The following is a 13,046-nucleotide window of genomic DNA, read 5'->3' on the forward strand; positions in this document are numbered from 1 at the left end:
TTTTCATGCATGAGATTCAAAAACAAACCAGGTACAAAAAGCTATCCACAGGCTCTACATACTACCTGAGCTTACACAGACCAAAAGAAACACAGTGCAAGGTTTACTCTAGTATGTTTACAGAGATAGATCACCTACTTAGAGCTCCCAATGAGCAGAGACTTAGCAGAAGAGGCTGACAGACGGAGAAGGCTGGTAGCACCCAGTCGACCATTTCCCTCTAAGATCAAACTGTTAAACCCTCATATCTCTCATCCCTCTCATGTCTTCATCCAGCCCTGGAGTATCATTTGAGAGGCTCCACAAAACCACCAGAGGTTGAGTCAACAAGAAATGTAAGAAAGCTAGAGCCGTGATTCTCTGTGGCAACAGGAAGAGGAGAGGCAAGATGAGTAAGCAGATATACAAGCACCAAATCTCAGCAGGGAACTATCCTCGGGTGACCCGCTTTACTGTCCTGCTCGTGCATGCGGGGAGAGGGGGAAGAGACGGGGAAAAGACAAACAGAGGGGTTGAGGTAAATCTGGACCGTCCGCCGGATTAACCGAGCTACCCCCGACTGTGAAGTTGACGGAAAACAGAGGCGGCACCTGCACAAGCTCTCTGCGTCCGTAGGAGAAGCAGATCAGAGCAGAGCGGAGTGACAAAACAGCAAAGGGAGGATTAGAGGAGCGGAGAGGGAGGAGGCGATGAGGATGGACGCTGTGGGCACCAGAGCTATTCCAATAATCATCTCCGTTATGTTTTCAACTGGCAAACCGTCGTGTTCCTTCGTGCTGCATTTTAAGACAAAAACCAACATGCAAAATCAGGATGGAGTGAGGGATGAGCTGGCTGAACACTTACCCGGGCAGTATGTGTCCAGGTCTGGATTCTTGGCAGTGGTGGAGGTGTGTGTAGGGGAGCCAAGCTCTGATTGTGGAATGCGAGGGCTCTCCACAAACTTTGCTTTCCGCAGAGGGGCTGGGAGCAGAAAGCATACACACATATAGAGAAGGAGACACAGAGACACACACATACACAGACGTACACACAGGACAGGGAGATGGAAGAGGACAAGAAAGAGAGAAGTGACAGGGACAGGAAAGAAAGGGAGGAAGACAGAGAGAGTATGAACTCAGAGAAAAACACTGATAAAATGAAACAACAACCTCTTTCTATTTGCCTTGTGTTGAATAAAGCTAAAGCATGAGTAAACAAGCATTATGGGTAATCAAGTAGTCAACAGGGGTGAAACCAATTCAGCAGCGAAACCTCACCCAACCTCTGAAATGTGAAAACAAAACCACATTCTCGTCATTTCTCCAGAGAAGCGGGGAACAAGATGGACTTTTTTTTTTCTCTCTGAAACGATGGAGCTTGTTGTGTCTATTTGTCCGGTGTCATAATCACACCAAGGATGCAAATGAGATCCATTTTTGGACTGTTCTCGCGCCTGACGCAAGCACAAAGTCTGAGACATCAAACGAGTGTCTTCAACGAGAGCAATTCACAGAGAGGGAAAGAGAAGGAGGGAGAGATAGGGAGCGTTGAAAGCCGGGGGTGGTGGTTGTGACACGATCTTTTTCTAGGTTCTTGGTCACGCCACAGAGGGATTGTAAGCTCTGTTACCCACACCAGCTTATAGTACCATGTGTGCATCAGTTGCAGGTCGACTAAACACAAAAATCCACAATGCAAGAAATAAATCTCTCACACACAGAATCCAGATCCTCTCAGTGACATTCTTTAAAGCTGGAGGAGGAATTTATACAAAGATGTTTTGGTAAATTTTGTTTCCTCTAGGCTCTCTATGTTACGACTGCCACCTTTATATTCCCTCGGCTCCTCACGTCTGTCATTTGTAAATAAAAACAGAAGAAAAAGGGATGGATTCTAGTCCCTGGAGAGAAAATAAATTCCCAAAAGGAGTGAAATCTAAGACAAGTCGCAAACAGGAGGAGATGGAGTTTACATGACAACCTTTTCTTAGAATAAGTAAAAGAAAAGCTGTAATTAACCAATTAGCATCGAGCTTTTCACACAGCTGTGTTCTGATTTTGCATAAAAATATCAAATAGTCAAATTTCTAAACTCTTCTCACTTGTAAAAGCAGACAACACTCGGATTCTGGTATTTATCACCTTGAAATTATGTTGTTTACAACCTGAATTGATTCCCCCTCCCATGCAGAAATTAGCTTAAAAATGTCAGACTAATGATGAACAAGTCAAGACCACAACAAAATGATCTGCATGTTTTCTCTCACCCGTGCATTGACTTGTCTGCTTGAATACAGTATACAACGCATCATACTGTATTCTACAACTGTTAGCAGTGTTATTATGGGTGAGCGCACACGTCCAAAGCTATCTGGAGCAGCAGCAGCAGAAACACACTGCTGGAGCAGAGTGTGGGGTGAGCAGGCAGTCACGAGCAGCAGTTCAAACATATGTTCAAGCAACAATGAGAGCAGAACAAGCACAGGCTTCTTACTGCAGCTCAATGAGGTTCATGTTACTGCTAATGCTGCTATAATATGCCTCTGTGAGTGTGTGTGTGTGTGTGTGTGTGTGTGTGTGTGTGTGTGATGGGTGGAGATGTCTGTATACTGTTTGTCTTAGCAAAGTCAGACAGAAATAGATCAAACTGCTGCAGCAGTGCAGACTTTTCACTTTGGGAAAATAACATAAATCTGTTGGAGTTTGAGCACCACAGTTTTCTATTCTCACCATTTTAAAAACAGATTTTAAATTTCCATAAGCAGATTTCAGCCCTGTCTATCGTTTTTAGCTCTAATGTATTTAAAATACCCACTTGTTAGGATCTTTTTTCTCAAATACCAACAATCTAAAGACTTCTAAACAGCTTTGTAGTAAATGACTGTGGTAGAACTTCTCACTCCATAGGGGAGCATGTAATCCTTCATTTTTATCTTCTACCAAGCTTTTTCCCATGTGAAGCTTTAACAAGAGCCTTTAGCTGCATGCTAAATTCACTGTGCTAACAGGCTAACACCATAGACTGTACATAGAGTGGCTCCGCCATTTACCATTGTATGGTTTTGAAGCCAAATTACCACCATCACAGACTGTGAGGGATTCTGGGAGAATCTAAGTGGAGCTAGGTGACAAAAATAATATCTATATATTTTTCCTTTCAAGAGTCCAATCTCTTCTTGGCTCTACCTCCAGACATATTTTACAATCCTTGAAAAAAATACACGAGAACAGCAGCTGTCAATCATTAAACGTGACGTAAAACCTTGTTTTTAACCTCTATAACAAATGAAATGAAACTTTTCAGAAAAAAAGAGGACTTGAATACAAGCTAGCCAAATGATATCTTAAAATCATCACAACAGAAGTTGTGAGAAACATTTCTACGAGGTGTATTCACTTTTTAAGGTTTGACCACAGCCCATCTGTAATGGCTGGAGAGTTGGATTTTTTTACCTATACTACAGCCAGCCACCAGGGGGAGCAGTTTTTGTGGCGAAGATGACGTCCATTTTTTTTACAGTCTATGGCTAACACTGACAAACATAAGTAATGCTCAGTACGTTTAAATGCGACTTCGGGAATCAGACTATGAGCTAAGTCAGACCAAGATCGGACTACTGAACTGCATGCAAACAGGTTAAGGCTGATTTATGATATCCGTGCGAATGTGACGCACGGAAATCAGATGCATGAAATCTGCGCAAGAGAACGCATGAGGCTTTTATGCTTTTTAAAACCCCACGCAGCGTCCGTTAGTGTCCATTCCCAAACTGCAGGGGGCAGTGAATCACAAACGTACGTTTACCAGAGTACTAATGAGAGTCTGAGAAGTTTGGCTTAGTTTACAACACATTTACATATCTGTCCCCGGAGATTTTTCCAGGTTCTTTTCACTGATTTCTCTTCTCTGCTGAGAGTGGCCGCAGTTTCACACAATGAAATATTTACCACTTGGTTATAAGTGTGATCTCTGTGTGAAGGGCCTGTATTTCTGCACTCCGACAACTAGGAGATCCCGTTCTTCCGCCATCTTGTCTGCGCATCTCTGTCTGGCAGGTTAGACATTTTCTTGGGAGCGTCATTCAGTCGCATAAAGCCGCGTGGACCCCCGGACACGTCAAGCATAAACCAGCCTAACAGTGACAAAAACAAGTAACGCTCAAAACGTTTACATGCAGCTTAGGAAATCAGACTACGAGCTTAGTCAGACTGAGATTGGACTATTGAACTGCAAACAGCTTAGTCTGACTGTGAACAGACTGAAGAGATGTTAGATGTTACTGAAACAGCACACCATAGCTAAAATGCTGCATGATGGGAAACTTACAGAATGCATAGATGGAAATGCATCCCTGAAGCTAGGACAAGAGAACCCATAAGGTAAAAATTAGCATCCTCGGAGAAGATACTGGGATAATAGTGAAGACCTATTAAAAAATAGCTTGGTAATGCTTTTATTCTTCAGTTTAATGACTCATCGTTTGCTGCCCGTCCCATGGTGCAACTCTTCCCAATTCACTGCAATCTGCTGTCAAGATTTGAGATATTCTGCTCACTAATGAACACACAGCCAAACAAACAAAAACTAAATCTCATTGGCAGAAGTAACAGAAAACTCTTCAGTGCTGTGTGTGTGTGCATGTGTGTGTGTGTGTGTGTGTGTGTGTGTGTGTGTGTGTGTAAATTTGCCAGACACAGAATGTTCATATTGTGCTGGTATGGTTTGGAGAGGGCTCATCTCATTGACCACATCCAGGAAGAGAGCCAGCACAGATGCCACAGAGAGAAACCACAACTGACAGCCAGGAGGGAGGAGAGACTGGAGTTAACCACGACTGGATCCACCGCCGTGACAGCGGCTCTGATGGAAGCAAACTTGACAAGCTTCAAACTCATACATCACCCAGGTAAAGGTAGAGTGAGAGGATTTTTTCGGGAGCTGTAAGTCAAAGTGACATTCAAAGTGATGCAGTGATTGTGTTCCACGAGTGAGGACGACGATGTATCGCTGAATCAACATTTCGTCTCACCTCAAGGAGACGTATGAAGCCTCCACTCAAAGTAAGCGTCGCTCATTTTAAGACATCGGGCGGGATCGGCGTGTCCACAGAGGATCTTTGTCTTTTTATGTAAATGTCTGAGAACAGAGGAGAGCTTTGATCTGATGATTTTCATCAAAGAGAATTAAACACGTGGGAATAGCAGGGCCTGTGTATCAGGAGTTAAAAGAAGAAACTCTACTTGTAAAGCATCTTTTTTTAAAACACCTTTAGAAAGTGCTTTTTTTCTTGGAGCTTGCAGATTTCATTTAAAGGTACAGTGTGCTGAAGGTTCAAGGTATTTTATTGTGAATTCTGCAAAATGTGTTACACATACAGGTGATTAAAACTGGAATGCTCAAGGGCCCATGGTGCTGTTTTGCATATGATTCTCCATTTGTCAAGATTTAACCTTTAAAAACTTCAGCAAAACAAATTCTTCTGCGCCGACTTCATCACCCAACTGGTGGTTGATACAAAACTGGTGACAAGTTTGTCCTTTCTGTGATACCGTAGAAGCATAGATGGCAGCCTCTGTAGGAGACCTTCTTCTTATATAGACATAAAAGACTCATTCTAACTTGCATAAAACAAAAATAATAATTTCTTTATTCAGGTGATAAAGCATAACTTTAAACATAATTTTGATTATCATGTTTCATTTTTATGATGCCTCCTCAGCCTAATGTTGCAACTGCACCTTTAAGTGGAGTTTTACGTCAATATCCGCGCACAGATAACATGCAAAACTTCCAGAAAAGACCAAAGAATTCAGGAGAAGTCACTTGCTGACTCCTAATTTAAAGGCAGAGGTTAGATTCTTCCAAAACCTTTGTGCTGGGGCAGCAAAAACTCAAAGTTACAGCCAGCAGGTTCTGGTTGGATGACCCGCGAGCCCGCTCAGCTGAGTGAGGGTTTATTAACTCAAAAGAGACGGCAGCTACTGAGCGAGGAAGTGTCTTTGAAGTGATTAGAAGAGTCTTAAAATCAATCTTAAACTTGACTGACAGCCAGCGCCCAGAGAATGAAATCAGAGGGATGTGAGATCTTCTAGTTCTCTGAAACAGCCGGTTGCTTTCTGTGGTACATAATGTAATGTAATGTAATGTAATTTATTGTAATAGAAGAAGGTAGACGTGCTGGGGAAGCGTTTCCCAAACCAATTTCCTCTCCAGCATTAACCACGAACATGTTAGGAAAGATTTTCAAACAGAGCTTCTTCATCATTTTGCTTTTTTGCACGAGCATGCTGAAGTAACAGTCTGGACATTCTTTTATGCATAAAATTGACTTTGAAATTAGATTTCTATTTCCCGTCCTGTCTTATTTTGAAAAGTGGCTCTTGCACCTGCAGAGTCAAGCTTGCACCAGCTTGTCACAGACTACAAAGGGAGGGAGACAGACTGCGCTTTCATGTTACCGAAAGCATCCTCAAAATACATTCCAATATTTTTCTGTGCATCTGAGCATCTGTGAGGCTTTTGCGTGCTGCTAAACACCGTGTGACAAACAGTGTGCCAAAAGACTAAAGGAAAATATCAGTTTCTGGATGCTGAATGGGAGATTACCGATTCCTTTGGCGCTCCTCTGCCTGGTCTCACCTCTATAGAACGGCAAAGTGAGCCTCTGTCTATTGGAGTAAATCCTCTCTATAGCAGCAGCTTCAGGAGACTAAATCCCAGGGACTCTCTCCCCTGCAGCTCTGTTGTCGGTGTGTGCCAAGCTGGGGATGGGTGACAGTGTGATGGATGGCAGCAGGCAAATCCACTCCTCTAATGAGCTTATGAATAAATATCTCTGGTCTGTATGTGCAGATGCATGTGGCCGTGAAATAGATATCTGTTACATGCTCTTAGAGCGGGGTGTGAACATGAATATGCATGCAGACATGTACGCAAGTGAACATGTGGGATCAGAGGGAGGGAGGGCGGAGGAACTGGTGGCTGTAAATAAGCTAAAAGGACAATGGGAATTATTTAAAAGCTGATCTCTATTCCCACGGCTGTTTAGTCGGAACAATTACAAAACAGAAGCCCGTCAACAGTGAGGTGTGCATGAAAGAGAAGAGTCCTGCCTGACACAACCTGCGTCTTCAACCAATAAAGAGACGAGATCTGAATATAAATTAGAAACTCTTCTTTGTGATGCACAGTTTTCCATTTGCTGCAGATCACTGGATGATAAGACAGAGAAAGAGAGGAGCGATGAAGAACTGTCTGTTCCACTGTCTCAGTTACATACGACCTCAGGCAGCCACTCAGACAAAGACACAGGCGCCCACACATCGCTGCATTAACATACACACACACACATACACACTCAATAAGAAAAATGTGGGTGAGGACATACATTACCAAGCTGTCTGCAACCTAAACACAGCTTCACAGAAAGCAAGCATGCGGCCATGGTTGCTATAGCAACAGCAGAGTGCAGGGAAAGCGGGCGAGTCTTGTCCACCTCTCAGAGGTGCTGGTTACGCAGGGACAGGGTGATTTATTTATTTGTTTTTTTAGAAGCGAGGCTTCAAGGTTTCAACTCGCAAATGTAATCAAACAGGTTTGTATGGAGAAGTCGAGGACCAGGTTTTCACCTCAGGACCTCAAACCAGACCCACAGAGGCTCTGATCTTTTGTATGCTGGACTGAAGAGGTCTGGTTTATTTAAGTTTGAGTGTATTTCTGCGTTTTCCTTCTTTTATATTGTTTTATTTCCACTGTTTGGCTCAACTTTTAGGTGCCTCCTGTTTTATTCTGAAAGTTCGTCCTTGTTGTTTCACTTCCTCCCTGCATTTACTACGCTCATTAGTGTTTGATTACTCTTTGTTTTGTCTTACCACCTCACTGCCATGTGTTTGGCTCTTTGTCAGTTTTTGTTAGATAATTTGTTTACTGACATCTTTTCACCCTGGACTCCAATAACTTTTTCTTCGACCTTTTGGCCCCTTTGGTTATTAAAAAAATATTTTTTAAAGTCTGTGTTTTGCATCTTCACCTCCGTGTTTTTAGAAACTAGACTTTAAACAAAGTTTGCAGACAATAGATTTACCTGCAGGGTTTAGAGGTGCAAAGAGGTCAAAATAATATCACATTACTTTTTAATATTTTTACATCAAACTACCTTGGTTATAAGTACACAAAAACAAAACTTTTTTCACTTTCAGATGAACACAGTGGTATATGACTTTAATATTTATGGGAGATATTGGCATGAACCAGCAGCTGCTATGTCTTTTTTTGATGTTCCCCATATTTTACACAGCACCCCTGCAACACTACCCTTATATACTCTTTAATGTAACCTGAGAGTATCAAATGTTATGTTTCATGCTGGACAATATGCTTTTTTTTGCAATTCGATTTAATTACGATTTTTTGGGGGCCAATTTGATTTAAATTGCGATTTTTTAATATTTACAATTTTTTGGATTTTAAGTTTGCTAATTTAACACCAGACTATGGGAAAAGTTAAATGATGATGATGTCTACAGACTATATCAGGAGCCATATTTTCTCATAAATAAACATCACGTGAGTCAAAGAGAAACAATTCACCCCCTGCTGGAGAAAAGTGGTATTTTTTTTTTAATTAAGAATGTGAATTTGGGGGAAAAAAACATTTTATGTCAAAGAATCACAATTTTGATATTGTCAAACAAAAAAAATTGTTTTTTGTCTCCCACCCCTATGAATTATGGTTCCAAACTGGAGATAAAAGGACAGAAAGGCAGGTTTTGCTTATCATGAAGGTGATATTTTAATCAGGAAAGCAGCAAAACAACAAAGAATGGATGATAAACAATGTTTGACATCCCCTCGTCCACATCACCTTCATACATCCAGCTTGTTTCTGGCTCTAATTGCCTGAATAAACCTACACACAGATGTGTCTGGCTAAACGTGGGCTCAACACACAGGACTGTTGTTTTACATTAATTTCATCAGCCTCTCTGTTTGGCCCAGAGGCGAGTTCGCAGTGTGCACACAGTCATCTGGCTCACAGTCCACTGATGATTTTGTGAGCTTGTCTTGTTGACTTGTTGAACTAAACAATGCGGACCAGATGTCGCTGTGCAACACAGCGAGCTGCTCAGTCACAGCCTGAAAGCACAGGCTGCTGACAGTCAGCAGCAAGTGCAGGTCCATTAGCTAGACTGCCGCTCCCTCTTTATATGTGAGTATCCACACTCACACACACACACACACACACACACACACACACACACACACACACACACACACACACACACACACACACACACACACACACACACACACACACACACACACACACACAGACACACACACACACACACACAGACACACACACGTTTGGATCTATCATTACAGCCTTGGGAGGATTAGCAAAGCAAGGTGAGGCAGAGGCAGAATTTTAAGAGGGTGGAGGGAGGGGCTGATTTTCTTAGAACGTTCATTAGCTGAGCTCTACTCGCCCCCAAAAAAGCTTAATTCAACATTTCACATAACCTTATAGAGCCAGGATTAAACCAAAGGCAGAGAAATCAACTGATATCAAAGCCACAGCAACCACTGAGTGAATTAATCTGCTTGACCCACGATAAATATATGCAGCAGAAGATTTTGTAAAATGTTTTCTGAGCTGTTAATCCATCAAAGTGTCTGAAATCTCATTGATTTTTCACAAAGTGTTCATCTGTATGCAGCCGTCCAGCCTTGGAACAAGACGAGCTATCTGAAATCAGATTCAATTCTGAGGAGAGATTTATCAATAAAACAACTTGAAGAAGGAGAAAACTTTGTCACTGAGGCATTCAGAGCGGTTCTCAGGCAGTCAAGGTTGAAAAATAAAACCTCTGCACATTTTAAGAACAGGACAGTGATATTATTCAAGAGTTTTAACATAAGCATGAAGAAAATAGAAAGAATACGTTTGAATTTCATTTTTGGCTTTTTTGCAGTTGAACAAAAAAGGAAAACAGCCCTGAAAGTTTGGAGAAAATTGCACAAGCTCTAATTAAATCTATTTTATTTTAATAGAAACTGAATCTTTTAAATGATTTTCAAAATAAGACAAGGATGCAATCACAAATTTATTGCCAAATTTACACTTAAAAGGTTTTTTTTTCATGTTTTTGTGCAAATCAATGAGCACTGAAGAGAAAAAAAGACGGAGAAAAGCAAATCATTAACCCTTTATGCCCTACTATACCAAGTCTGCACAGTGTATCTTTACATTTTTACATGCTACAGTGTTGTTTTTGCAAAACTTTGCTTTAGATTAATACAACCCTTACATCCCAAACTTTAATAAAAGACTTCTGTCGAGATAAAACAAATTGCTAAAAAGTGCAATAAACCATAAAATGAAAGTTTTATACATATTTTTCTTAATACAGAAATGTCATGGTTGTATTGCTCAAAATTTGTAAAAAACTTGATGATGTTTTTTTTAACATAGAAAGTGATGCAATAACTCAGTCTGGATTGTGATATTTTTGTGGGTTACTCTTTATGCTGGATTTCTGCAAAAACATCAAAGGAAGGAAACAGCGCTCTGGGACATGTTGAAAATGCAACATGAAAGTGTAACTCCCCAGATTTTATATGCAAAACAAATGATTTATCTATCTTATCTGGTTTCTAATCTACCGCTAATCAAAACTTTACATGGAAGTCATAGACAGCTGGGCTCTACAGGGTTAAGATCTGGAGTATTGTCATCATGCTGCCAAACACACCCTGGTCATGATAACAATTCTGGATGATGGTGACAACATTTACAAAGTGTTCTCAAGAAACTGGACACTCTTTATCACCCACTCGGTCACTAATGCATCCTTCCACACTCATCAACATGATTCCTAAAAACTGGAGAGGTGGCTCTCCCTTCATCCCTCCCACTCAGCTCCTTCACCACTGATTTCCTATTTTTTTATACATCAGTCCTGGATAAAACACCTCCCTACTTACCCTCTCTTCTTCACATCCCCCATAATTCATGTTGCACTAGGTCCAGTGAATACATCAAGCTCACCATCCACACTTGTAGTTGACTGTTGCTCCTGCTGATCACTTAAGACTGTACTTTCATATGTACTTATACATATGAACATACTTTCTTACATGTTATGCATGTCGCTTTGTACTTGTTCACTTTTTGTTTTAAGTTACGTTTAAATGTCTACTTGTCTCTGTAGTTTACATGTGCATATGTTTCTGTTGGTGCCTCTTAGTCAGGTCACGTTTCTAAATAAGAACTGGTTCTCTAACATTTTTACCTGGTAAAATAAAGGTCAGATAAATAAAGGGTGACTTTTTAGCCTTTTATTTTTTTCTGTTTTATATTTAAAGAGTTTTGGCTCATCTCAGTTGTCTGGATTAAAAATGAAACAGGACAATGTTTTTTTATTCATTTTTAAAAAATTATAATTACTGTTTTTTCTTTCATAATAAGAATCACTTAAACTAAGATTTCAACATGATTTGTTGTGTTGTGATTACATTAGATGTGCTTCTTTTTTTCTTAGTTTTTTTTTTGTTTGTTTCTTTTTTCCCTTATGGGTGGGGGTGGGGGAACAGTCTTCTTCTCTTTTCTAGTTTTGCTGTTTCTTGTTTGGTTTATATTTTCTATGCCTATGAAAAACAATAACTAAATTTTCAAAAAAGAATAAAAACTAGATTTTTCAGGGATGATAGAAATCATAGCATACCTTTCAAATGTAAATGTTTTAAGACCCTGTGGTTTGTGGTTGAAACTAAGTGAAACCCTTTTATTAGCAGATATAAAAGATGTTTCTCCAAATTTGCCTCCCTCTGAGCTGATGTTTTTCATTACTAACTCTGGTCTAAATCCTTCTTGTGTACATCTTCCTCATGTCCACACTGTGGGCAGTCCAGCCAGCCGTCTCCTCCAGTGAGCGTCCCCTCCGTCCCGCAGAACTCTGCTCTCATGACTCAGCTGCAGAAGCACAGCGGCTATTGTTAACACTGAGCGGTTCAGACACTATTAACTTTCTTTTGTCATGGTTTCACTCCTTCAGTGACGAGGTGACACTGAGGTGTGACTGTGAACTTTTCACTTATGCTTCCTCAGCAGGATGCAGGGAGAGCCTGGCGCACTCAAGAGGTCTGAGCGTGACAGCACGCTGTAACGTTATATAGAATACCAGAGAGAGGAGCATAATTACCAAGGACACCACGCCATACAGAGCAGGCTAATAATAGCAAGGCTGCCTTGACCTCTGCACCAGCTCCAGCTCTGCTCCTGGTGGAGATATTTATAACATCCCAGACCACACCCTCAACAGAACGAGCTGTTATTCAATCAGAGAATTCAATTAAATCCGCTAATAATTAAGAAAAAGATTCAGAAGCCTGATTGTGAGGCTTTGGATTAAGATGTTCCTGATAACCATCTTTAGCAGCACATGAAATAAAAGAAACATCAAAGCCAGTTTGAGACTTCTTTCATGTCTCATTAAAGCTGTAATCAATTGTTACTCTTATGTAATCCTACAGACATCCTGTTAGCAGCCCGATCGCGGCCGAGTCACAAAGTCAGCGCCGTGATCCAGACAAACGCCTCGTAGCGTTCCAGCGCGCTGAAACGACTGAGCAAATAAGTTAACAGCAGACAGACAAGTGGTGAATGTTAATACGGAGGCTGGTGTCATTGTGCAGTCCTGTGCGGTGGTGTGTGAGGGGTTTTTGATACGCATGGACACACTTACACACACACAATAACACACTTCTTTAAGCCTGTGTGTGTATCTGACAGAGAAGTGTTGGCTCAGCGCTCCACCATCAGCGTTCGCAGAAAGCAGTGAGGTGGTATATGTAACCCACTGCTCTGTTTTGTAAGCAAATCATTACCATGGCTATTAATAGCACACTGCGGGCCTCTCTGCTCCACTCCACAGCCTTTTTTTTCAGCAGGTACCACAAAACATCAAGTTTACACCGGAAAGAGGAAACAACTATGCTTAGCGGAAGTAAAACAGTAAAGATTTCTCTAAGTCAGGGAAACAAAGATGGATGAAACCATGTAA

The 13,046-nt window shown here is 41.1% G+C and overlaps 1 protein-coding gene across 6 annotated transcripts in view; it reads right to left on the reverse strand.

The window, feature by feature from the left end:
- Nucleotides 1-13,046, reverse strand: part of tanc2b (tetratricopeptide repeat, ankyrin repeat and coiled-coil containing 2b) — a 175,401-nt gene that overhangs the window by 54,293 nt on the left and 108,062 nt on the right. For 5 of the 6 annotated variants that reach the window (XM_074663942.1, XM_074663941.1, XM_074663940.1 and 2 more), the window contains one exon: nucleotides 847-963. The exons of the other annotated variant lie outside the window; for it this stretch is intronic. In XM_074663942.1, the coding sequence (XP_074520043.1) occupies nucleotides 847-963 (117 nt within the window). The remainder of the gene's footprint in view (nucleotides 1-846; nucleotides 964-13,046) is intronic. 6 annotated transcript variants of the gene reach the window in all.

This window comes from Halichoeres trimaculatus, unplaced genomic scaffold, assembly GCF_033239565.1.
Source record: "Halichoeres trimaculatus isolate MK-OKI-2021-1 unplaced genomic scaffold, fHalTri1.1 fHalTri1_scaffold_23, whole genome shotgun sequence".
Taxonomy (NCBI): domain Eukaryota; kingdom Metazoa; phylum Chordata; class Actinopteri; order Labriformes; family Labridae; genus Halichoeres; species Halichoeres trimaculatus.